Consider the following 27,039-nt stretch of genomic DNA (forward strand, 5'->3'; position numbering starts at 1 on the left):
TTGGTATCACACAAGGCTTCCTATGACGTGAATATGCTCTGTTCCTTTAGATATTTGTCTAGACAGTGAATATTAATGGCTCTCAATATTACAGTGTCATTATTCATTTTGTTTTGATAATCAGAGTGTTAGAGTTTAAGGAGAAAGCATGAAGTTACTTGGGGTTATGTGTAAATACGTTTAGGTACACGGGAATGAGTATATAGTAGCAAGATGCAGTGAAGAGTTCTCAATTTTTTAATTTTTTTCTGGTATTACTTTACTCTGTTAATTAGTTCATTGTTTTTAATCAGTATTGTAGGTCAGAATTTGCTTTAATACAGCTTGTTACTTGTATTGCCTTTTCTTTTACATCTGCCTCAATTTTCTTTTTTCTTTTTTGTTTTTAAAGTATATTAAGAGCAGATTTATTGAGAAGCCTCTCTTGGGCGGGTTCTCTGGTTCCAAGGAACAAGGCAGGGGCAGGGAGATACAAGGGCGGGGGATGAGAAAGATAGAAAGAGGGTGCACACACAGCAACAAAGCAGATGCAGAAAGAGGAAGAGAGAGAGAGAGAGCAAACAGAATGTATGCATCATACAGGGAAGAGCTTTCGGGGGACGGGAAGGAAGCCAGCCTCTCAGTTGGAAAGTTTAGGGCAGAGGGTAGGGTGTGCCAGCCAGGCCCTGTAACAGGGGCTGGGAGTTCCTGAGGCCAGGTCTGTTTTGTTATGTTAAATATGCACCTCAGCTGTTTACCCTGCATCTGAATCCCAACTTCCCAGATTCTGTGGATAATAAATGAATAAGGGGCAACGTAATCATCTATGACTACTTCCTGCTGACATTGGGGCGCTGTTATTTGGGAGTAGGTCCAAAAAAGCTAGAATGTTGGCCAAGTCCAGGTAGAACAGGCTGTTTCTTTTGTCCAGGTTGTGGGATCATCTAGGTCCAGCTGCTTTTGGAGCAGATTTTGAAGGAACATCTGGATCTGGCAGGATGCTGGAACAGACATGTTATTGCAGAAAACAAGATTAAGGAGTTTAAGAAGAAAAAAAAATTTCTTTGGTGTACATTTGAAACTTTTAGGCCCATGGTCTTGGTAGTTTTAGTGGTGTGGTCCAATGACCAGGGGAAGGGAATAGATCCCACCCTCGGGAATCAGTAGGAGGGAGGGAAACAGGCTGTCGATGAACAGTATTTCTCCGGAGTCCATTTGACTTGGATTCAAGTTTGTTCCTTGAAGCTTGTGAGAATCTCCTTACGTTTACAAAGAAGATAAATTTCAGACTTGTTAGTATTACCACTGTTTAATGCTGAAGCTCTGAACTCTGAGATCTCCGTACAGCAGTGGCATAGTGCTACCTCAGTTTTTAAAGTTAATTGAGATCAGTGCTGTGGGGAGGTAAGTGAATAGTCTGTGTGCTGCAGCCTCAAAGTCTTCATTTGTTCTCGGGCTTGTGTTGTGCGTAACACCAGTAAATAGTGAGCAGCCAGGAGAGGCTATTTATAAACCCAGCTGTGTATTCCATTACTAATACTGCGTCCAGTTGAAGGAACTCTTCTATCACTTCGCAGGGCTCACTAGCTTTCCTGCTTCCCACGTTCTTCATTGCTTTGTGCTCCTATGATAAAGTTTACCATGCATTAAGCAAATGTATCCTGTGTTTATTTTTACTGTTTATAATTTTTAGAAGTGATTTTTCAAAATCATTTTGATAGTCAGCACTTAATCCAGCTGTCTGTTTTCTCCTTTAAGATGATGTGTTTTTATTTCTATTTTTAACTTGGACTCTATTCTGTATCATCTAAGTGAGTGTGTGTGTTAACACAGTTTTCTTTCATGAGATATAAAAGTTTAATTATTGCAAAGTCAGTTTATTCAGTATTTCCCAAGACTTTCAGGTAAACAGTTTAAATAGCAAGGTAGATGAATTTAGCTTTCAGGGAGTCATTGGCTTGTTTTCATTTCTGTAGCTGATGCTGTTACGTTATGGACAACATTTAGATTAGCTACTTAATTTACTTGCTTTTTCTACTCAAACAAGACCCAGACTTCAGTTTTCCTTCTGTTGGTCCATAGCACGAAAATGGCTGGGACTGCTAGTCATTGCTTCGGTAGTGTCCAACTCCCTTGGCATTGACTCCGCTTGATCATGACAACTGTATTATGAGTAGCTTAAAACATGGGCCAGTGTCAGTGGGTTCCTTTAGGCTGTGCTTCACCAGTCTCATATGAGTGAGACTATTTCACTTATTAGGTACGAACCGATCCTAGGGGAGATGTTAATTTTAGAAGCCCCATGCTGAATTCTGAAGTCTTAAAATTCTGCATTTTAAAGCCTTATAAGTGACCACAGGCTTAGTACTAAAATAGCAGCTGACACAGTGCTTTCCGGCGGTAACTTCTGTGGTAAGTGGAAAAGGTTGGCAGTTTCCATTTAGGTTTCTGAGTTAACGAGGGAAAGCAGGTAGAGACAGCGCAGACAGTAACTTGTATGAGTGGCAGCACGGTTTTCCAGAGGTAAGAACGAAAAGTGATGTTTAAGTCTTACTATGTCTAAATACCTTAGTTCTTAAAATAAAACAGCTTAAACTCAACAAATGCCAATTAAAAATATAGAAACTAACTCAGATTCCTAAGCTTAGTACTTTAATCCAATGAGTTACTGTGTCCATTGGGAAAATATTAAATAGGAGGTGGAATGTTGGGTTTTGAGTTGTATTCTTCAACTCTGTACCTACTTCAGAATTAAGAAAATCCCGCATTCTCTTCCACAGCCTTGAAGAGCTAACCGCTGTGATTCTAAAAAATAAAAATAGACCGATGAACAGGAATTGTGCTCCTGATTTTAGGTAGAGAACTTTATATAAATAGACTTAGTGGATTAAAAACAGTTACCAGAATGAAGCAGACCACACGTTAGTTAATATGCTGGATTGACCTACACTTGCCTAGAACATGGGCAAGGACCTGGATTGGATATCTTGTACTGCAGGGGTGAGCGTGCATGGGGAGATTTGCATCTTATCTACTGTTTACAACACTTAAAGTGAAGGTTCAAGATTTAATACATGATGCTATTTACGGAATTAAATATACTATAGAAGTTCAGTCCTACCAGAAATTTTCAGTACAAATATTAAGAATTGGCCTTTTCTGAATAGAGTTGAAGTAGTTGAGTCATTTACAGTATAAACCAGGTACTCAGCTGCCTTCTGCAGACAATAGTAGGAGAAGCTGTCAGTGTTTTCAGACAGTTGATGAGCGTAACCTGATAACTCAAACTTGTTAAACACTGTGTTCTAAAGTGAGACCGATCTCATGAGCAAGTTCTTTAAAAAGTTGTACTAACTTTTGGGCTAAAGTTTTCAATATGAAAATTGTAATACTTTAACAATTCATTTATAGTATAATCACTTGTTTCTCAAAGGAAGTAAGAATATTAAATCAGTGTGTTTTTAAGGTTCTTTTCCCTTGATTGGATTTGACTCAGGACTTCTTCATCTTGAGTACCAATCAGAATGCATTGTAGAAAATTCTGCAGCCGTCTCACTACCCAAAAATTAAAGAAACGGGATTATGAACATTGGCTATAACAGAAACTTTTTATCTGTAGTTTTTTTTCTATTCAAAATCTAGTTCATATATGTTCTTTTTAATAAACATCATATTTATTAAGTACTGGTCAGAGTAGGCATTATGTGACTTGCTGGCAACAAAACATGATGCTGACTTAGTGGAGGTGCATATGATCCACCAAATCCACTGTGAGTAGAGTGCCCAAGGACTGAGGTGGATACTGGGAGAGCCTTCGTGAAGAGCCGGCCTTATTTCTTCCAGTGAGTTCTGTTGTTTGTTTCTTTATTCTGAGCTTTTGTTTATTTTGGGTTTTCAAGGCAGGGTTTCTCTGTGTAGCACTGGCACACAGTTTTGGGATTTATTCTGGCCTTGAACTCAGAGATCCACCTGCCTCTGTCTCCCTAGTGCTGACATTAAAGGCGTGTATGTACCACCACTGTCCAGCTGAAGGTGACTTTTAACAAGAAATTGAATACAGTAAGTTCTTAGGAAATGGATAAGGCCATTTCTTTTAAGTTGTTTAAAGAACCAATATATAGAACCACATGAAATTAAAGTTTCTGGGTGGCAGGGGAAACTGTCAGCCAGCACAGAGCCCGCAGACTTGGAGAAAACCTTTCCCAGCTAATACTGACAGAGGAGTTGATGTAAGTAAAGATTTACAAAAATAAACAGAAAAACATAAAACTGCCAGTCAGTAAATCCCATAAAATGATCAGTTCTCAAAACAAAAACAAAAGCCATCAACAAATAACCAATAATTTTTATTTTTAAATTCAACATCCTTAGCAACTAGGGAAAGACAAATTAAAACCACTGGAGTTCCTTTCTCTGAAAGGCCGTCATCAGGCAAAACAAACCAAGTCTGTGGTGAATGAGGAGCCCTCATCTACTGTTGGTGAGAGCGCTGGCTAGCAGAGCCACTGTGGAAGTCAGGGTGGGGGCTCCCTGCAATTAAAGCAGGACTCTGATCCGACTGTGCCGCTCCTGGGTATATTCCCAGAGTGCAGTGGTGCCTCAGACAGGCGCGTGCACACCCATGCCTCGCTGACTGAAGTGGAACCAGCCACAGCGTGTGCTGCCAGAGGACTAGATCATGGAGATGTGGCATCATGTGGGTGTGTGGATATACACATTTATTGGGCTCTTAAGAAAAAATGAAATTATGAAATCTGGAGAAAAAAACTTGGAAATGCAGAGGACAATATTAAGTGAGGTGACTCAGTCTTAGAAAATAAAACATGCATATCCTGTTGTATGTGGATTCTGATCTGTGGAGTTTATATGAGTGTAAATAAGGCATTGGAAAGTGCATGTAGGGATGACATAAGGGAGGCCACAGAGAACAGGAAGCACTGAGAAGTGGGACAAGGTTGGAAGGTCACAGGCAGCACACACTCTCTCTGGCTGACGTGGTGTCTGCTCTACATGGTTGCTTTCCACCCTCAGGGTTGAGCTGGCCTTCTGCTTCAGGTTGGCCCCTTCCCTTGTTTGCTCGGGAATTTCTGTTTTGCTACTACTCTAAGATGTGTTTGGTGACTGGGCTGACCTAGATGTAGTCAGGAGAGCTAATGGAGCACCTGTGAGCAGTTCCCTCTCTTCCAAACAAGTTCCTACTGTTCTTGGAGCACTAACTCAACTCTGACACACCAGAATACTCCAGTTTCAGCTTGTACATCTGCTCCAGCCTACAAATCAGACACTTCTTCAAGGAGAATTGGTGCTGGAATTTTTTTACATTTTTTATTGCATATTTTCTTTATCTACATTTCAAATATTATCCCCTTTCCCCATTTCCCATGCAGAAACCACCCATCCCATCTCCCCACCATCTGCCTCCATGAGTGTGCTCCCCCACTCATCCGCTCCCTCCTCACCTCCCTGAGCTAAGATTCCCCTACACTGGGGCATCAAACTTTCACAGTACCAGAGGCCTCTCCTCCCATTTACGTCCAACAGGGCTATCCATCCTCTGCCACAGATGAAGTTGTAGCCATAGAGTACAAATCCTAATAAAACTCTTTGGATAGTGGTTTAGTCCCTGGGAGTTCTAGGCTGTCTGGTTGGTTGATATTGTTCTTCCTATGGGGTTGCAAACCCCCTCAGCTACCTCAGTTTTTTCCTCTAACTCCTCCATTGGTGACCCCATGCTCAGTCCAATGGTTGGCTACAAGCATCCTCCCCTGTATTTGTTAGGCTCTAGCAGAGGCTCTCAGGAGTCAGCTATATCAGGCTCCTGTCAGCATGCACCTCTTGGTATCCCAAGTAGTGACTGTGTTTCATAACTGCATGTGGGTTGGATCCCCATATGTAGCAGTCTCTGAATGGCCTTTCCTTCAGTCTGCTCCACATTTTGTCTCCTTATTCCTCCTCTGAGTATTTTGTTCCCTTTTCTAAGAAGTACTAAAGCATACACCCTTTTCTCTTTCTTCTTGAGCGTCATGTGGTCTGTAAATTTTATCTTCATTATTCCAAGATTTTGGGCTAATATCCATTTACCAGCAAGTGCATATCATGTGTGTTCTTTGTAATTGGGTTACCTCACTCAGAATGATATTTTCTAGGTCAACCCATTTGCCTAAGAATTTCATGAAGTCATTGTTTTTAATAGCCAAGTAGTAGAGGGACATCTGGGTTCTTTCCAGCTTCTGGCTATTATAAATAAGGCTGCTATGAACATAGTGGAGCATGTGTCTTTGCTCCATGTTGGAGCATCTTTTAGGTATATGCTAAAGAATGGTATAGCTGGGTCCTCAGGTAGTGCAATGTCCAATTTTCTGAGGAACCTCCAGACTGATTTCCAGAGTGGCTGTACCAGCTTGCCATCCCACCAACAATGGAGGAGTGTTCTTCTTTCTCCACATCCTCGCCAGCATCAGTTGTCACCTGAGTTATTGATCTTAGGTATTCTGACTGGTATGAGGTGGAATCTGAGGGTTGTTTTGATTTGCATTTCCCTGATGACTAAGGATGTTGAACATTTATTTAGGTGCTTCACAACCATTCAATATTCTTCAGTTGACAATTCTTTGTTTAGCTTTCTACCCCATTTTTAATAGGGTTATTTGATTCTCTGGAGTCTAACTTCTTGAGTTCTTTATATATATTGGATATTAGCCCTCTATCAGATGTAGGATTGGTTAAGATCTTTTCTCAATCTGTTGGTTGCCATTTTGTCCTGTTGACAGTGTCCTTTGCAATTTTGTGAGGTCCCATTTGTTTATTATTGATCTTAGAGCATAAGCCACTGGTGTTCTGTTCTGGAAAATTTCCCCTGTGCCCATGTATTCGAGGCTCTTCCCCATTTTTTTTCTTTTATTAGTTTCAGTGTACCTGGTTTTATATGGAGGTGTTTGATCTACTTGAACTTGAGCTTTGTACAAGTCAATAAGAGTGGATCTGTTTGTATTCATCTACATGCTGACCACAGGTGAACCAGCACCATTTGTTGAAAATGCTTTCCCCCCCCCCCCCACTGGATGGTTTTAACTGCTTTGTCAAAGAACGGATGACCATAGGTGTGTGGGTTCATTTCTGGGTCTTCAATTCTATTCCATTGGTCTTTCTGTCTGACTCTGTACCAATACCATGCAGTTTTTATGACTATTGCTCTGTCATACTGCTTGAGGTCAGGGATGGTGATTCCTCCAGAAGTTCTTATACTGTTGAGAATAGTTTTCACTATCCTGGGTTTTTTGCTTTTCCAAATGAATTTACAAATTGTTCTGTCTAACTCTATGAAGAATTGAGTTGGAATTTTGATGGGGATTTCATTGAATCTGTATATTGCTTTCGGTCAAGATGGCCATTTTTACTATATTAATCCTGCCAATCCATGAACATGAGAGATCTTTCCATTTTCCGAGATCTTTGATTTCTTTCTTTAGACACTTGAATTTCTTGTCATATAGATCTTTCACTTGCTTGGTTAAAGTCACACCAAGATATTTTGTTATTTGTGTCTATTGTGAAGAGTGTCATTTTCCTAATTTCTTTCTCAGCCTGTTTACCCTTTGAGTAGAGGAAGGCTACTGATTTGTTTGAGTTAATTTTATATCCAGCCACTTTCCCGAAGTTGTTTATAAGGTTTAGTAGTTCTCTGGTGGAATTTTTCTGGGTCACTTAAGTATACTATCATATCATCTGCAAATAGTGATACTTTGATTTCTTCCTTTCCAGTTTGTATTTCTTTGACCTCCTTTTGTTGTCTAATTGCTCTGGTTAGGATTTCAAGTACTATATTGAATAGGTAGGGAGAGAGTGGGCAGCCTTTTCTAGTCCCTGATTTTAGTGGGATTGCTTCAAGTTTCTCTCCATTTAGTTTGATGTTGGCTACTGGTTTGCTGTATCACTTTTACTCTATTTAGGTATGGGCCTTTAATTCCTGATCTTTGTAAGACTTTTAACATGAAGGGGTGTTGAATTTTGTCAAATGCTTTCTCAGCATCTAATGAGATTCTCATGTGGTTTTTGTCTTTGGGTTCGTTTATATAGTGGATTACGTTGATGGATTTCCGTATAACGAACCATCCCTGCATTCCTGGAATGAATCCTACTTGATCATGATAGATTATAGTTTTGATGAGTTCTTGAACTCAGTTTGTGAGAATTTTATTGAGTATTTTTGCATCAATATTCATAAGGGAAGTTGGTCTGAAGTTCTCTTTCTTTGTTGAGTCTTTTTTCTGTTTTAGGTATAAGACTAATTGTGGCTTCAAAGAACTATTTGGGTAGTGTTCCCTCTGTTTCTATTTTTCGAAATAGTTTGAAGAGTATTGGTATTAGGTCTTCTTCGAAGGTCTGATAGAATTCTGCACTAAACCCATTTGGTCCTGGGCTTTTTTTGTTTTGTTTTGTTTGTTTGTTTGTTTGTTTGTTTGGGAGACTTTTAATGATTGCTTCTATTTCTTTAGGAGTTATAGGACTGTTTAGGTGGTTTATCTGATCCTCATTCAACTTTGGTATCTGGTATCTGTCTAGAAAATTGTCCATTTCATCTAGATTTTCCAGTTTTGATGAATATAGGCATTTATAGTAGGATCTGATTATTTTTTTGAATTTCCTCAGTTGTTATGTCTCCGTCTTCACTTCTGATTTTGTTCATTTGAATGCTGTCTTTGTGCCCTCTGGCTAGTCTATATACAAGTTTATCTTGCTGATTTTCTCAAAGAACCAGCTCCTGGTTTTGTTAATTATTTCTATAGTTCTTTTTGTTTCTCCTTGTTTGATTTCAACCCTGAATTTGATTATTTCCTGCTGTCTACTCCTCTTGGGTGTATTTGCTTCTTTTTGTTCTAGAGCTTTTAGGTGTGCTGTCAAGCTGCTAATATATGCTCTCTCCTCTTTCTTTTTGGATGGATTCAGAGTTACGAATTTCCTGCTTTCATTGTATTCAAGTTTGGGTATGTTGTGCCTTCATTTTCATTAAATTCTAAAAAGTCTTTAATTTCGCTCTTTATTTCTTCCTTGACCAAGTTATCATTGAGTAGAATGTTATTCAGTTTCCATGTATATGTGGACTTTCTGTTATTTTTGTGGTTATTGAAGACCATTCTAGTCTGTGGTGATCTGATATGATACATGGGGTTATTTCAATTTTCTTCTATCTGTTGAACCTGTTTTGTGACAAATTATTTGGTCAGTTTTGGAGAAGGTACCATGAGGTGCTGAAAACAAGCTGGAGTAGTTTTAGTAGGACCTTTCCAATATCTAATAAAATTGACTTTCAACAAAAAGTTATTAAAAATGATAAGGACTCTTTATAGTCAAAGGAAGTATCTACCAAGATGGACTTTCAGTTCTGAATATCTTTGATCCAAATCCAAGGGTACTCACATTCATAAAGTTTACTAAAGCTCAAAGCACACATTGCACCTCACACAATTATAGTTGGAGACTTCAACACCCCACACTCATCAATGGACAGATCATGGAAACAGAAACTAAACAGAGACACAGTGAAACTAACCGAAGTCATAAACCAAATGGATTTAACAGATATCTATAGAACACTTCATCCTAAAACAAAAGAATATCCCTTCTTCTCAGCACCTCATGGGACCTGCTTGTAGATCACCTAGCCCAGGACCAGGCTGTGCTACCAGCCCATCCTGGCTCCCTTCTGCTGCTCCGGGATAGTGCAGCCTGTCCTAACCCGGTTTCCTTTTCTACCCGCCTTTGCTCCAGGACGGGTCACATTACCAGCCCAAACCCGAGACCCTTGAATTCATGGATAAAAGACACTCACAGAGATATCTCTTGCCTTTCAGACATGCCCTTACGAATTTATTATCTCCTTCTCTTCTTCCACATCCTTGGCCACTCACCCATAGGTGGGTGGAGGCCGCAGGCCCTAACTTCCCCCGAGGCCTTGCATAAGTGCTGTGTCCCTTTTCCTCCGAGGCATTGCAGAAAAGCCCCTCTCTTTTCTTGAGTCTGCCTTTTCCTCCTCCATCCTTGAAGTCTCACCTTCTGCTTAGCAATTGGCTCCTGGCCTTCTCTATTAACAAATCAGAAACAAGCTAGGGAGCTAGACCTTATAATTAGAACCTCCCCTTACAGACAGTGGTGTTTAGAAACCAAAATCTGGGTGCAAGATCTGGGTGTTTGGCATGGATCAAATACTTTAGGGCGCATTATTTAACTCCATACCTATCTAGATGAAGTCTGTCTATTGTATATGTCCTCAGCCGCTATGTCTTCCTTGACCACTGGCTTCCAGACCTGTGTTCTTAGCTGCTTGCTGATCTTAGGGTTTTCTGTCTTCTCAACGCTTACCTTTTTTTTCTGTCTGACTCGTGTATCTGCTTTCTAGATGTCTTTTACTTATATCTTTCCATTAGCCTTCTAATTTCTCTCCAGCATAGTGTGAATTTATTTATTTCAAGGTAATTTACCGTTTAAATCCACATCTGCATATTACATTATGTAAAAGACAAATAAAAGGAATTGTTGATACCCTAATATTCTTCCCTAGGTGGTAACAGGGCACCTTTGTGCTCTTCCGTAATTTTGGTTTTCCCATTCCCTATCTCCATGGCACACTTTCTGGTTATCTTTGATTATCTTTAATCCGAGGCCCATGTTCTCTTGGATTTTTTCATCACAGGGATCACATGCAAGGAAAACATTAGGAGATTGAGCTTCCCCGTCTTGTAACTCTTTGGATATGTGCTCTGAATATGAAGTACTAGAACTGTATGGAGTGTAACGGAATGTGGCCTGCCTGGTTCTGTTAGTTCTGCAGAAGAGCAGGAAGGAGAGGGGCTTCTTTGTATATGACAGAAACTTCCTGTGTCTTGACAAACTCCTAGTGGGTGGTTTCCAAAAAGAGGGGGCGGTTGGAAGAATTGTGGAGACTATAAATGATCTCATGTTTAAGACTATTGTTGTATTGTAATTGGCTTCATACTAACTGTGCTATTTCACCTGTAACCTCCTTGTGTTATTTCTTCATTCTAAAATCAGCATTAGAATAGGTAAGTTCTAAGCCTCACTGAATCCTCAGTATTTAGCATATCGGGGTACTATGACTGAGTAGGTTCTTTATCCTGCCTCTTACTTCCATCCGCCTTTGTAGCCTCTCCATCCAGTCTCTCTCCCTTTCCCATCCCTCGTGTCCTTTCGCCCACCTTCTGCTCAGTTCTGAAGCAGATTCCCATAGAACCGAGTCACTAGGATTTAGAGTAGAGTGCATTGAAAGCCTATCTAGATGAAGCACTATCTTAATTTTTTTCTTACAAAATATGCTCTAGAAAAACTCAAAGGGTGTTATTTGAATAAAAATACGTTTAAATTGTATTTTATAAAAACTTCACTCCACATTGAACACACCTTATTTTTACTAAAGGTTTCTGTTGGAAACCACTTTCAGTAGTTGCAGTCTTTTAAGATTCCTCAGACATTTGCTTGTTAAAAAAATGACTATTTCCCACATTGTATTTTAGAAATATTTTATTCCTATAAATCAGTATCCTTTAATTCTGGCCTTATAGGCTCCAATAAACATGACCATCAATTACTTTTTAAAGCAATTTTTTTGGTGTGAGAAAGAGTTAACTTCTTAATTTTATGTTCTTCATTTTTACTTTTGCCAGATTTATAACTTTATTCTGTTTTTCTTTTCCCATACTTTGTGCTTCAAAAAGTCTTGATGTTTTTATTATATATTAAAAGGGACTTATCAAAGATCTTCTGTGTGTATATACCAAAGGTCAAGTATTGGAGATAGTGTTAAGTCATTAATTATAACTTATCTGATGAGACTTCAAAGCTACTCTTTTTAAAATAAAAGCGTAAAATACATTGACCCTCAGAAATTGGGCAAAAGTTTTATTCTAGACACTTTCCCCGGGCCAGGTGATCAGGACTGAGAATTATTCTGTAAAGTTGGCTTTTCTTTGTGAATTGGAAGACCTTAAAACCTACCAGTTGAACTAGGATTTTAATTTGAATGGTCATTTTATCGGATAGTATTTTTCATTTACTGTAAAACATAAGGGTAGCCCTTAAAAATCTGAAAATTTTTGCTTTATGTTATAATTTCTATCAACCCATCCAGAGTGAGCTAAGTGCACATTAACATATTTCTAAACATTCTTGGGTTTAGGTCAAAGAAGACAAAGAATTCCATTGATAAGTCAACTGAGACTGACAATGGCTATGTGTCCCTGGATGGGAAGAGGACTGTAAAAAGCAGCGAGGATGGAGCACAGGACCATGAGCCTCAGTGTGAAACCATTCGGCCAGAAGACACCGCCTGGGCCACACGAACGCCGAGGAGTGTTCCTGCCAAAGTCAGTGCTGTTGCCAGAGTCTGTTTGAGTCTGTATCTGCTAGCGTGGACTGATGGAGGAATAGCTGCTCTCAAAGCAAATGTTGTCTCTAGGATTGATTCTCTGACCTTCCGTGAATAATAGTGAGGACGTTGAAGATCAGGGCGATGTGACTAAACATGACTGCAAGTGTAACTCAGTACATTCCAAATTGATTATTAATTACAGGTGTTAACGTATGCTGGCAACACTGAAAAACCTTTTTCCTTTTCTGTGTTTAAATGTGCAGTAATTTGTCAACCATAATTCCAGAAAATAGGTTATTCTTCCTAGGCACATGTACTCCTGTGTTCCTTAGGTATTGCCCATTCATCCCCTCCTTCTCCTCTAGACTCTGGGAACTACTTCCCTGTCTGTCTGTCTGTCTGTCTGTCTCTGTCTCTGTCTTTCTCTCTCCCTCCCCCCCCCTCTCACACACACACACACACACACACACACACACACACACACACACACATCATACTATGTAATAATACAGTATAGCTCTAAAGTCTATGAAGTAAGTCTGATGCAGAAAGACTCACACTGTGAGTGTGACTTATTACCAGTTCTGTTTCTTCTGCCTCACAAGACAAAACATTGTTGTCTTTGTGGACTGCATAATTAGTTGTCTCGTCATCTGTCAGTAATTAGTTGATTTGCAGCAGTCTCAATCTGTATGTTGTTAGCACTTTTGTGAAGTCTTTGTTCTTTTAGTTCAAGATCGCTATTCAGGATCTTTCACAGTTCCATACAGATTTTAGGTGGGTTTTCTCATTTTTGAAGCATGTTATTGGAGTGAGACAAGGTTTCCACTCCACTGTTACTCAGTGTAATGTTTGAAGTCTTAGTTACAACAGTGAGACAAGAGAAAGAGATAAAAGGGATTAGCGTTTGAAAGGAAAAGTTAAATTCATCCTTATTTGAAGATGGCATGAGTCTATTTAAAAGACACCATGACCTCCAATCTGAAAACCTTTGTATAGGATAAACACTTAGAGTAAGTTGCAAGATACAAAGTTAGTATACAATGTGACTTTTATGTACACTGGGAATAAACTTGATGAGAAAGAAATTAGAATATCCCAATCATAATAGTTTCTGCAGTGAAAACAAGATTCTTACAAAAAACCTGAGGAGGACACCAAGCAAAGGAAAGATTTATGCTCACAATTAAATATTGTGACTACAAAAATAATCTATGCTTAATGCAATCCTTAGGAACTGGGGGGAAGGGGATGTGGATCCTAAATTCATAGGGAAATGCAAAAGAACATAGGTAGCCAAAGCCATCCTAATAGAACAATATTGCTATAGGCATCGTGTCACCTGGCCTCAAACTATACCACACAGCCATAGTGAAAAAGCCCGCACGCTGCTTCCACGAAAGTAGACATGTAGACCAATGGAGCATAATACAAACCCTGGAAACAAACCTGTACAGCTGTAGACACCTCAGTAAACCTTTTACAAACAGTTTTAAAATGTATGGATAGTTTGATTTATATTGTTTTATGTGTATAATTTATTTGCTTCTGTGCATGCGTGCGTGCGTGCGTGTGTGTGTATACACTATGGAATTTTATTCAGCAGTGAAGAAAGGAAACTGGGTAGAACTGGAAATGTACTGAGTAAGGTAACCCAGGCTCAAAAAGACAAACGCTGCATGTCTTTTTTTAAATCTATTTTATCTGTTATCTATTTTTCCAGTTGCATTTACCTTCTTGTGGGAATCCTAGGGTCTAATTTGTATATTTGTACATTTATGTAGGAGTGACTGCGTAGAAAGTACCAACTGAGAGGGGAAAGCAAACCTTTCATGGGGCAGGGGAGTAAGATGCATACTTGATGTGTGCAAGTGCAGGGACAAGTTACTCTAGAAAGGGAACAAGCAAAGCATAGGACAGAGAGCTGACAGGAGGAGCAGAGAGGGACATCACCAGAAGCAAGTGTATGTGAAAACTGTAAGTGTGTATGAAATGTGCAACACAATACTGTGCTTACCAATTTCCTAAAGTGTGGTCAAGTTACAAGAGGTTGCATTTAGGAATATGAGCATGGGCATTCTTGTATTGAAGGAGATGGAGAGATTTTCTGAAAACTCTTTTAATAATGTATGTACTTACATTTTGTAGTATCAGCTGTAAGTCCTAAGTCTGGCTGTAGTTTACTACTCAAGCATCAGCTGTCTGATACTATGAACATAACGTGGGTCATATCTTTCACACATACATTTTCAGGTACATATTACCTACTGAGGTTTGTGCAAAAACTATCAGTAGAGCTTACATCTCTTGATCAGGTTCAGAATATCTAAAATCTGGGTCTCTTACAGTTGATTTATGCATAATGTATGAGAAATGCACACATGTTCAACTCTTCATTGCTGTCTCATACTATTTCTAAATCAGTGATGGAGCTTATAATTGATGACCATTTAACTTTATAAAATGCTGTAGTATTTTCTCAGGTCTTTCAGCTTCTTTCAGATGGTCTGTTACATTTGTGTATTATTCATATTTCTTATTTCTGTAAGATGTTTCAGATTCTTTTCTGAACAATATGTTACAGAATAGTATTTGGTGAATTACTTGAATTTTAAAAAGAAAATATATATTGAAGAGTATAATCACTAACTTCAAGACATTTTTGCTGAAAATTAGGTAGCCCTAATCAGATTCTTGGTGGCATTTGAAGATATTTTGAAGGTATAGAGGTATATATTTATTTGTCTAATTTTTAATAATTGCCATTGTAAAGCTCAAATATCAATCAGATGTTACTTACCGTTCTCTTTTTCTATTCCCAACTAGGATGCCCAAAGAAAGATAACAAATGTCTCTGATGAAGTATCCAGTGAGGAGGGTCCTGAAACAGGATACCCATCACGCTGTCATGGGGACAGAACTTCCGAAAGCGGTCTTCGAAATAGAAAGCCACACCATTATAAAAAGCATTACGCAAATGAGGTATACAGTTTGACCTTACTTAAATGCACATATGCCTGTGTTATATTACTTTCAACAATTGCATGTTATTATTGAAATATTTCCCACCATTATCAATAGATTATTATTTTACTATTTATTATTATTATTATTATTATTATTATTATTATTATTATTATTTGAGAAAGATTCTCACTATGTTCTGTTAACTATCCTGAAACTTGTTATAGGCTAGCCCTACCCAGATTCATCTACCTCTGCCTTCCAAATACCAGCTCTGTTTCACAGTCCTGATGGATAATGTAGCACTGATCCACTGATCAATAGCTATCCGTGCACATTCGTTTTTTGCAGTATCTAGTAAGAGTCATTCACTTAGTACTTCTTTACCGTTCCTTGTGTACTGGCTTAGGAGCAGTGCCGCTTCTGTACATGCGGAGCTCAGAGAACAACTTGTGGTAGTTTATCTTCCCACCAGGTGAGCTCCAGGCTGTCAAGATATTATCAGGCTTGCCGCAGAGTGACCTTACCAGCTGGGACAGTCTGCCAGCTTCTGTTTCGGTCTTTCCATAGTTCATTATAGTGAAGTTATTTTCCAGCTAACTTCTCTCGTGATGCTACTGCTGGTTCCTAACTTCCCCACAGTACAACATTGAGAAATTTTCTTCTTTGATTCCAGTTTTTCTTTTTTTTATAAATTTGTTTCTTTGCTTATTGGTTTTCTCAGACTTTTTCCCAATTTTCTGACACCTCTAGACTTAAAACAATTTAGACAGAAAAATAATGTCATTCTATTTAGTGTTCACTTCCCTAAGATGTGCCAGTGTCACTTCTTGTCCCCTCACATTACCCTTAGTCTTTTCAAAATACACAAATTTTCTTTTTCTGGATGATTTTGAGTTGTCCTTAGGAAAAAAATCAAGTGTTATTGGGGTAGAATATGAGTCTTCAGGTTGTGAGGACAGTTACTTTCACATGGTCCTCTCTTAGTGTTTGCTTGGGCTGTGGTTGTCTTTCCCCCAGAGACTGCATTAGACACACTAAGACAGTACACCAGCTTACTGCTTTGGGACCCACATCCTGCTTTTAAATCAAATAACCAAGCCTGGGACATCCAAATCTTATGTTATGCAGTCAGAAGTTTTTTGGCACTGAAAGCAAGGTAGAGGGCCTTGACACGTCTCCTGCATAGTTATCTGACTTTGGAGGGATTTTTGCCTCTGTGATCTTTGCTCTTTGCACAGCAAGTTTTAATTACTGAGATTTTTGAAGAGCAGGATATCGTTCTCCTAGACTTAGATTTTAAATAAATATTGCTTGAGAAACATTTTAAGCGTAGCTAGAGTGAGGGCTCCATGGTTAAGAGCACTTGTTGGTCCTGCAGAGGACCTGGGTTCAGTTCTCAGCCCCCACATGATGATTCACAGCCATCCTGACTCCAGTTCAGGGATTGGACAACTTCTGAACTCCTTGGGCAGTGTGCACACAATGTAAATGCATCTACATCCAGGGAAACATCCATACACATAAAATCAAAACAGTTTTTTTTAAAAAGAAACAATTTGGGGGCTGGAGAGATGGCTCAGCGGTTAAGAGCAGCGACTGCTCTTCCAGAGGTCCTGAGTTCAATTCCCAGCAACCACATGGTGGCTCACAACCATCTGTAAAGAGATCCAATGCCCTCTTCTGGTGTATCTGAAGATAGCTACAGTGTACTTATATATAAAATAAATGAATAAATCTTAAAAGAAAAAAAAAAGAAACAATTTAACTTATTTAACATTGACAGTAAACATTACATAAAAATTAATCTTCTTAGATTCATTTACAAAGGCTTTAAAATAAATGATGTTTAAATAGTTGCATTCAGCTCCCTCAGATTTGACCTTAGAAACAGAGCCAACTTTAAAGGCCGTGTTCTAAAAGAGAACAAAACCTTTAGAACAGTGGCTCTCAGTCTGTGGGTTGTGACCCATTTGGGGGTTCATATTAGATAGCCTGCATGTCTGAGATTTATATTATGATTTATAACAGTAGCAAAATTACAATTATGAAGTAACAACAAAATAATCCTATGGTTGGGGCCACTCCAGCATGAGGAACCGTGTGTGTGAAAAGGTTGCAGTGTTGGGACGTTGAGAACCACCGTTCTAGAAGAAGCGGTTGAGGTAGATATGTATGATTGTTGGCACTTTATTTATAATCACTGGACTCTTCAAATACCAAACTCTCCAAAGGACTTTGGGTTTTGTTTTGTTTTTCTTCTTTAAGAATAAGCCTTCCTCCCCTCAGACAACATTAGGGTAGACTTAAACGCAACACAATTAGTGTATTTATCACCTTGCGCAATTACCACTTCAGAAGAAAAGTCACATAAAATAAAAATAAACCAACACTTTCTTTGAAACGACTAGATTCTAGTTCCTGTTTATTGTAGGAAACATACAAAATGACAATAAATCTCTCTGAGATGTCAAGGTCTTTTCAGGTGACCTGAATGTCGCCTGAAGAAAACATTTTGAATTTACTTTCCTGTTGTAGAATAATTTCAGTGATCATAGAGAGAAGTTGTTTGAATGTTGGAGAAATTAGTGTGTCAGTACCTGAGGTACTGTGGTCCTTGTCCTCCATGTGAGGCCTCTCCCTGAGTTCGTGTGGGAACCCTGCCATTCTATGTCCATCCTATGTCCTTTCCTCCCTGGTCTTTGCTCTTGTCCACTGTGCACTGAGTACTGGCTCCAGCAAGTTCTGCTCTTTAGGAAGAGACTTGTGGAATTACTTGGTTACCTAAAAGACAGAATGTATCCTAGAGAGTGGACTCTATGTCCTGTTTCTTCTATTCTGCCTACTTAATTCTATCTCTTTTTTTCTTCAAATATTGTCCATTTACTTTAGTAGATTAGATTATCATTAAATGAAGAAAGCGTGTGATGGAGATCTTAATTAAGAACCTGTGGGTTTGGAATCAGACTATTTAAATGACTTTGAGAACTTTTTTTTCCCAAACTTTTTTGAGGCCCAGTTTATGTATCTACTTTAGGGAGGCAAAACTGTTTTCAAAGGCCAGGGTTAGATTGAACTGTTTTTTGTTTGTTTGTTTGTTTGTTTGTTTGTTTGTTAATTACAATATTTTTTTATTTTTAGACTAAAGAGTTGTTAGATTAAATTTGATTTTAAATGTAAAGACCATCGGTAATTATTTTGGAGTTTCTATTTGTAATGTAATAATTGTAAAATATTTTTTGGCAGGATATAGCTAGAATTATAAATGCTTCCTTACTCATAAACCTACCCATTAGTTTTAATTAAAAATAATACCTCTTAATTTGTCACTTAATTTTAATATATGACTAGAAAATCTATATCAAGACTTCCTATTAGATAATAAACTACCTTTGTTAAATGTTTGAAATGGGTTGGAGAAATGGCTCGGCAGTTAGAACACTGGTTGCTATTCTAGAGAACCGAAGCTTGATTTCTAATACCCCATATGGTGACTCACAACCATCCGTAACTCTAGCTCCCGGGGATCTGGCCCACCCCTTCTGACCTGCATGCAGCAGACATGCACACGGCATAGACACATGTAAAGGCAAAGCACTCATATGATTAAAATAGGATTTGGAGAACTGTACGGAAACAACTAACAGCTGGGCAGTGTGCTGCCAGCCTTTAATCTCCGCACTCAGGAGGTAGAGGCTGGAAATCTCTCTGAGTTCAAGGCCAACCTGGTCTACAAAGCCAGCTCTAGGACAGCTGGGCTCTTATCTCAAACACTAAAAAAAAACCTCTTAAAATGAAAACTGCTTGGGCTCTTAATACTTAGTACTATCTGAAATTCTTTGGGAATTTTTTTTTTAAAAAACAGACTGTTTTTTTTTTTACCCTGACTTTCTATATTTTACATTGTGCTATTTAAGGAATATTTGTATTTATTCTGACAATTTCATGTACATGTGCAAAAATATCTTTATCATATCCACTCATCTCTTTTCCTTCTCTTGCCTCGTCTCCTTTGTCAGGCTCCTTTCCTACCTTCCTGTCCCTTAAAAAACAAAACAAAACAAATAATCAAAAAAATTATTATTGTCCATACCCACATGGGTCATCCACTGGAGCATGGGCACTAAGGAGCCACAACAGAAAGAAAACTGACCTTCTTTTCCTAGCAGCCTGCAGATGCTAATAGAGTTCTTTAACTAGGGTTGGGGCCTTGTGAGCTCCTCCTGACCCAGGCTGCAATATTGGCTTAGCATTTATGGTAAAGGTGAGCCATAGTTGCTCTTGAGTTCTTGAGTACAACAGCCAGGTTGTGCTACATGACAGTGGCATTTCATAGCCCTCTTCCTAGCTCTCCAGCCCTGACAGTCTTTCTACCTCCTCGTCTATGACTTCCCCTGAGCCTGGAGGTTGGGGGTTACTACATAGATGTTCCATTTAGGACTGAGCATCCAGCAGTCGTTTATTCTCAGCATTTGACTAATACTTAGAAAGCCATTTAACAATATAAACATTTAACAAAACAACAGTAGTAGATTTTCCCCAGAGCCTCCCAAACCATGGGCTTTTGACCAGTTTTATAGTAACAAGCATGACTCCCTCTGTGGAAGCTCAAAGCAGTTGCTTACTCCCGTAACAGCTGTGCCACTATTGGACCATCTGGTATTGTGTCCTGTAGGGTCCAGCATTTGGGTAAGACTTTCTTGTCTTTTCTCCTGGAGCAGACTACATATTACTTTACCGCACTGTGAAAACCAGCCAGCAGGTAGTTTGTGCTCTGTTAAGTTCATTTTCCTGTTCATTTCTTTAAAAATAAATTGCCTCTTATTCATCTTCCCTTCTACTAATAGATATCAGTATATTAATCCCATTAATAGTAGGTCTGCATTTAATAGATCATAAATAGTACATTTCATTCAAAGTATTGTATTATCTGTAGTAAGGATAATAAACAAAAAAGTACTGCTTGTTTCTGTCTTTTGTGATTCAAGTATGTGAGACTGTTGCATGAACAGCTAAGAGAATTATTGATCTAGAAACTAGATGAAAAAAATGTCCTATAGCTCACTTTAGTGATGATGTAATTATTCTAGATAGAAGGCGTCAAGGTATATAAACTATCCACATCTCTCTAAAGAAAGGCAGGATTAATGCTGTGGTGTAGGAAGGTAATCAAAGGGCAGAGCAGCCAAGACAGTTGTGATTGGAGCCAGGGAGCAGTGCAGGTTCATCAGAGAAAAGCTGTGCGCATGGAGTGTGCTGGAGAGTGAGTTGAAACCTGATGGAGTCACTTTGGAAGCCATGCTGGAAGATTGTGGTTAGAGGAGCAGAAGGGTAGTTGATTTGGGAAAGCTAATCTATAAGGAAGGAGAAGGCTTTTAGGTGTGGGCCAGTCTGCGTTTAACAGAGGCATGAATAACAATGTCTCCTTTTAATGCTTATTCTATGTGTCTGGGTGTTCTCCCTCAGTATATGAATGCATCACCACTGTGCCTGTGGAGGCCAGACAAGGGCATCAGGTGTTTTGGACCAGAGCTACAGACACGTGACCCTCTCTGAGGGCGCTCAAAATTGACCCCAAGTCCTCCGGAAGAACATGTGGCTGCTGAGCCATCTTTCCAGGCTGTACTTTTTTCAGTAGTCAAATGAACAGTCCTTCGAGGCAGAGGACAACTAATAACAAATGTAAAATTTGATCTGGTTGTAAGGACAGCCTTCTGTCTTTATTCAGTCACCTTTCTTTTTTACTTTTACATTAAATCAGTTTTATTCATGTTTATTTTATAAACTAAAAATGAGAATAAAATCAGGCACTAGAAATTGCCTGTTTCCGGGCATGGTGATACTAGCATTTGGGAGGCTGGGACGAGATGGGCATAGGAGTTCAAGGCCAGCCTGGGCTATATAAAAGGTCCCGTCTCATTTAGAGAAAGAGAAAGAGGGAGGAGGAACAGAAGAGAAAAGAACAACACCCAAAATAATTACTTGGGTGACATCTTTTTTTTTTTTTTTCCGGGGTTGGGGACCGAACCCAGGGCCTTGCGCTTCCTAGGTAAGCGCTCTACCACTGAGCCAAATCCCCAGCCCCTTGGGTGACATCTTGGATATACACTAAATCTGAACATGGCACAGGTTTCTAGGCCCACCAGATGGTAAGTTTTGAGAGGACACTTCCAGCGGGATAAAGTGCTGGAACGGATTATGAAAATGTATTTGGTAGGTCCTTTTACCTGTGCAGTTTAGCTCTCTGCTTGTGTACCATAGGTTATCTTGGAAGCACAAGGTAAGGATTGTCTTCCTGGTTTTGAGTGCCATGTTTAAGCCTTGAGAAAGGCAGTAATATGATGAAATCTATTTTTGCAGATATATATGCAAATTAGCTCCAGTGAAATAAGTCAGGCTTGCTGGCACACATCTCTAATCCTCGTACTCACAAAGTGTAGGCAGGTAAACTGTACTTTTGAAGCTAACCTGGGCTGTATTGTACACCCGAAGCCAGTTGGAGCTACATGAGTGAACATTCTCTCAGCAAGCCAGGGGCTGAGGACATTGCTTCATGGTAGAGTGTTGGAGGCCTGGGGTTAAGCAGGAAATATTGGAAATCTATACCATATGAGCATGGACTACTCTCTGTCTACTTGAATTCTGAACTTTATGTAAATTTTAAGAGAAAACAGGCATCCTTTTTGCGTGCAGAGTAACATCTGACCTGAAATGTAAAAATCAAATGAGAGGGCATCATCTTTAGTCCTAAAAATTAACCTGTACTTTCATGTTTTGATGTCTCTTCTACTGTCCCGTGACAGTATGTTTGGTGTAGCAGTATACGGTTCTGATAAAAGCCTTTGAGTTGGAAAGAATACATAAATTGTATTAATGTCAAAGAATATCTTGATTTCAGGATGCCCCTAAATCGGGTACTAGTTGCAGCTCTCGCTGTTCAAGTTCCAGACAGGATTCTGAGAGCACAAGGCCAGAATCTGAAACTGAAGATGTATTATGGGAAGACTTGTTACATTGTGCAGAATGCCGCTCCTCCTGTACCAGTGAGACAGATGTGGGAAATCCTCAGATAAATCCATGTGGGAAAAAAGAATATAGAGACGACCCTTTCCATCAGGTCAGTTTACAGTGCTGCATTGTTGGGACTGTCAGACCATCTCCTTTGAATGTGTGTACAGATCTTCAGAGGTGACAAAAGCGTTTACATTTAATAATTAATACTTATAAGGCATCTTTATTTTAATGTGGTGGCCTCTGGCTGGCTTCATTAGAATATTACAGTCTCGGTGTTTATGTTGTGGTTGTATCTCTCGTCTTTTACACACGTGTTCCTGAGTTAGTAGGTGGAGTTCTGTGGATCAGATTTGTGGTTTTGATGCACTAGTCTTTGGTCCTATTCAGATGCATATACACCTGCCCTGATCTCTGCCTTCCAGATTATGATTCAAAATTCCATGTCCCCTGAGTATCAAGTTTGTATTCCTTGGAACCCTAGTCACATTACCTAGTAGGAATGTGACGAGTCATGTATATAAATTTCCATTAGCCTCATTGAAAACACTTCAAAGAGGCCGAATTCCAGTGTCATTACAAACCAAATACAGTCAACGTATTATTCCTTACTATATAATTAATGTGAAAACAAATGGTATAGATGACTTTTTTATATTAAGCTTACAAACTTTAGTCTGAGCCTTTAATGTGCTCCTCATTTAGATGAGCACGTTTAAGGTGTTGTCAGGGACTGTATTGAGTGCTCTGATGCCCATCCGCTAACAGAACCCCTCATCTTCCTTTGTGAGTCTTTTCACTGTACTCAGTCTTGGTGTTTAAAATAAGAAAAGAAGCAGGTATGGTGGTGCACGGCAGTGCAGAGACGGGTGCTGAGGCTGACCAGCCGACCAGCCAAGCTCAGAGCAAGTGAGAGACCCATGCTCTTAAAGCAGAGTCTGCCCTGAGGGCTGCCCTGGCCTCTGCACAGGTAAGTGCAGGTGCCTCCCTCTACGCACAGGCCCACCCCACACTCATTCATAGAGCCTTACCCTGTCTACTCACTTTCTTCTAGCTAACTTCTTATCAAATGATGTCAAGAAAAGCAAACATCCTTAAAACCTACAGATAGAAGACAGTTTCCTTAATCTAATCAAGAGCAGTTACCTGAGAACCTCAGCCATGACATAGTACCCCCCCCACACACACACACACATTTTGTTCATTTGTCTGTCAGTTTTGGTCAGATTTGAACTAGTTAATGTGTAATAAGAATGAAATGTTAAGATAGCAGAAATTGCTGAGTCTACTGGCACCTACCTTTTATACCCACACTTGGGAGACAGGGCTGGGTGGGTATCCAGTGAGATCCTGCCTTTAAAATAAACGAAAATTTAAATAACAGTAGATAGACTTTCCCAGTTAGTGCTCAGGCAAATGCACATCAGAGCCAGGAGACACCACTGCTGAGAGTCAGACTCCAAACATCGAGCGCAGTGGTCACACCTTAATCCCAGCAGGCCTGGTCTACAGAGTGCGTCACAGGGCATCAGAGCTGCGTGATAGAGAGCCTGTCTTAAGTAAGTCGATACGTAAGCATTTTTAGACATGCTCAGCACTGACAAGGTTAAAGGGGCCATGAAGCAGGGTGCAGATCGGCACAGGTGCTTTGCAGGGCTGGCCACTGTCTGGTAAGTGAAGGGGCCATGAGCTGGTCCCTGTCTTCCACCTCAGTGACATTGTAGATACTGGACACCGGAAACATGAATGTGCACCACTCTGACGGTAAAGCCTGAGGCCGGGACGTGGGAGTGGCAAGGTCAGGTGTATCTCTAAGTTCAAGGACAGCCTGGTCTACATAGTGAGTTCCTGGATGGCCTGGTCCACACAGAAACCCTGTCTCAAAAAACCCAAATTGGGAAGAAAACAGTGAATGAAGATGGCGAGCTGTGATGGTTCCTCTTCACTATCAGCTTAGCAGGGTTTCAGTCACCCAGGAAAATACATCGGGTATTTGGTGCCTCTTAATCTGAGGGAAGGACCACCCTCCTAAATATAGGTAAGATCCTGACTGCATCAATAGGACAAAGCCAGCCCAACATTGGCATTTCCCTGTTCTGCCTTCACATTGGTGCCGCACACCAAGACCTTCCTGGAGCCGTGCCCTCCTGGCATGACAGACTGTACCACAACTGAACCGTGAGCCGGAGTCAGGCTTCCTTGTGTCTCTTCCTGCTGGGTGTTTTGCTGCAGTGTTGGGCAGCACAAACATAAGTCAAAGCTTGTAATAAACAGTTGATAGCAATGTAATTAAACTTAGCCATGTGTCAACACAAGTCACCTTGGGAAACATAATTTTTCAATTATAATTTGAATTATAAACAAGTGTAAACTTGTTTTATTTTTTGAATGAAAGTAATTTGAAGAACTATGTAATACTGTTTACATATTCATATATGAGCATATGCAGTTGGGTATAAAAACATGCAAGGGAGTAATAAGCATGCAATTTACAATTGTACATCATGGTGATTAACAAAATAATTTCTGAGTTTACCTAAAAAAAGCCAGCTGCCTGAGTAGTTGAATGAAAATGTCCCACTTTAAAAATATGCCCACTGGTTTTGGCTCCAGGCCTACTGCCAGGTGAAAGCAAGCTCCCTGCGAGGTGGGGAGAGTAGGAAGGAGTGATGTCTGAGAAGCATGGCATGGCTGCCGGGAAGACGAGGGAGTTCACAGCAGAGGTGGAGACCTGACAGGTGTGCTTAACGTGTAAGCTACTGAGCACATTAAGGTACATAGGAGGAGGCAGGTAGGGGCAGATTAAAGCTTAAGTCCAAGTGGATCAAGGACCTCCACATCAAACCAGATACACTCAAACTAATAGAAGAAAAAGTGGGGAAGAGTCTCAAACACATGGGCACTGGGGAAATTTTCCTGAACAAAACACCAATGACTTATGCTCTAAGATCAAGAATCAACAAATGGGACCTCATAAAACTGCAAAGCTTCTGTAAGGCAAAAGACACTGTTGTTAGGACAAAATGGCAGCCAACAGATTGGGAAAAGATCTTTACCAATCCTACATCTGATAGAGGGCTAATATCCAAAATATACAAAGAACTCAAGAAGTTAGACAGCAGGGAGACAAATAACCCTATTAAAAAATGGGTAAGAGCTAAACAACACATTCAGTCGAGGATTATCGAATGGCCAAAAAGCACCTAAAGAAATGTTCAACATCCTTAGTCATCAGGGAAATGCAAATCAAAACAACCATGAGATTCCACCTCACATCAGCCAGAATGGCTAAGATCAAAAACTCAGGTGATAGCAGATGCTGGCAAGGATGTGGAGAAAGAGGAACACTCCTCCATTGTTCCTGGGATTGCAGACTGGTACAACCACTCTAGAAATCAGTCTGAAGGTTCCTCAGAAAATTGGACATTGCAGTACCTGAGGACCCAGCTATACCTGTCCTGGGCATATACTCAAAAGATGCTCCAACATACAACAAAGACACATGCTCCACTATGTTCATAGCAGCCTTATTTATAATAGCTAGAAGCTGGAAAGAACCCAGATGCCCTTCAACAGAGGAATGGATTCAAAAAATGTGGTACATCGACACAATTGAGTACTACTCAGCTATCAAAAACAATGACTTCATGAAATTCATAGGCAAATGGAATGAACTAGAAAATATCATCCTGTGTAATGTATCCCAATCACTGAAAAACACACTTAATATGCACTCATTGATAAGTGGGTATTAGCCCAAAAGTTGAAACTACCCAAGATGCAATTCACTGACCACTTCATCCTTGAAGCTCAAAATGCAGATGTTCCCACTCCTTCTTAAAAGGGGGAAAAATATCCATAGGAGGGAATATGGAAGCAAAGTTTAGAGCAGCGACTGAAGGAATGGCCATTCAGAGTCTGACACACATGTAGCCCGTATATATACAGCCACCAAAACCAGATAAGATTGATGAAGCTAAAAAGTGCATGCTGAAAGGGACCAGATATAGATCTCTCCTGAGAGACACATCCAGAGCATGTCCAATACAGAGGTCGATGCTAGCAGCAAACCACTGAACTGAGAACAGGACCCCCTTGGGGGAATTAGAGGAAGGATTGAAAGAGCTGAAGGAGCTTGCAACCCCATAAAAACAACAATGCCAACCAACCAGAGCTTCCAGGGACTAAACCACTACCAAAAGACTATACATGGACTGTCCCAGGGCTCCAACTGCATATGTAGCAGAGAATAGCCTTGTTGGGGCACCAGTGGAAGGGGAACCCCTTGGTCCTGCCAAGGTTGGACCCCCAGTGCATGGGAATATGGGGGGGGGCAGTAAGAGGGATGGATGGGGAGAATACCTGAATGGGGAGGGGGAGGAGATGGGGGACCTTATGGACAGAAAACCGGGAAAGGGAGTAACATTTGAAATGTAAGTAAAGAAATATATCTAATAAAATTTTTTTTAAAAAAAGCACTGTCAAAGAAGAATATCCACAGCTCCTAGCAGGCATAACCTCAAGCTCTGGGATAGCAGGGAGGAGTGTATAGAACAGGCAAGGCAGTAGAACCACACTGGCTTCTGCTCTCTGAGACCCAGGTTCACTCAGGTCTAACAGCCAGGGGAAAGAAACAGAGAAAGGGGTCCGTGAATAATGTTTCTGTGGGAGTCCAGATGCCAGATTGGCTGACAAATGGAAGG

General features: G+C 40.0%; 1 protein-coding gene across 9 annotated transcripts in view; it reads left to right on the forward strand.

The window, feature by feature from the left end:
• The window catches only part of Phtf2 (putative homeodomain transcription factor 2), a 115,343-nt gene that overhangs the window by 66,608 nt on the left and 21,696 nt on the right, over nucleotides 1-27,039 (forward strand). For 6 of the 9 annotated variants that reach the window (XM_063285710.1, XM_063285713.1, XM_063285714.1 and 3 more), the window contains 3 exons: nucleotides 12,170-12,356; nucleotides 15,188-15,343; nucleotides 22,224-22,442. In XM_063285710.1, the coding sequence (XP_063141780.1) occupies nucleotides 12,170-12,356; nucleotides 15,188-15,343; nucleotides 22,224-22,442 (562 nt within the window). Of the gene's footprint in view, nucleotides 1-33; nucleotides 2,503-12,169; nucleotides 12,357-15,187; nucleotides 15,344-22,223; nucleotides 22,443-27,039 lie in introns of those variants that run through there. The other 3 variants (XM_039107250.2, XM_063285715.1, XM_063285711.1) reach the window with 3 other exon arrangements.

This window comes from Rattus norvegicus, chromosome 4, assembly GCF_036323735.1.
Source record: "Rattus norvegicus strain BN/NHsdMcwi chromosome 4, GRCr8, whole genome shotgun sequence".
NCBI classification, from domain to species: Eukaryota; Metazoa; Chordata; class Mammalia; order Rodentia; family Muridae; genus Rattus; species Rattus norvegicus.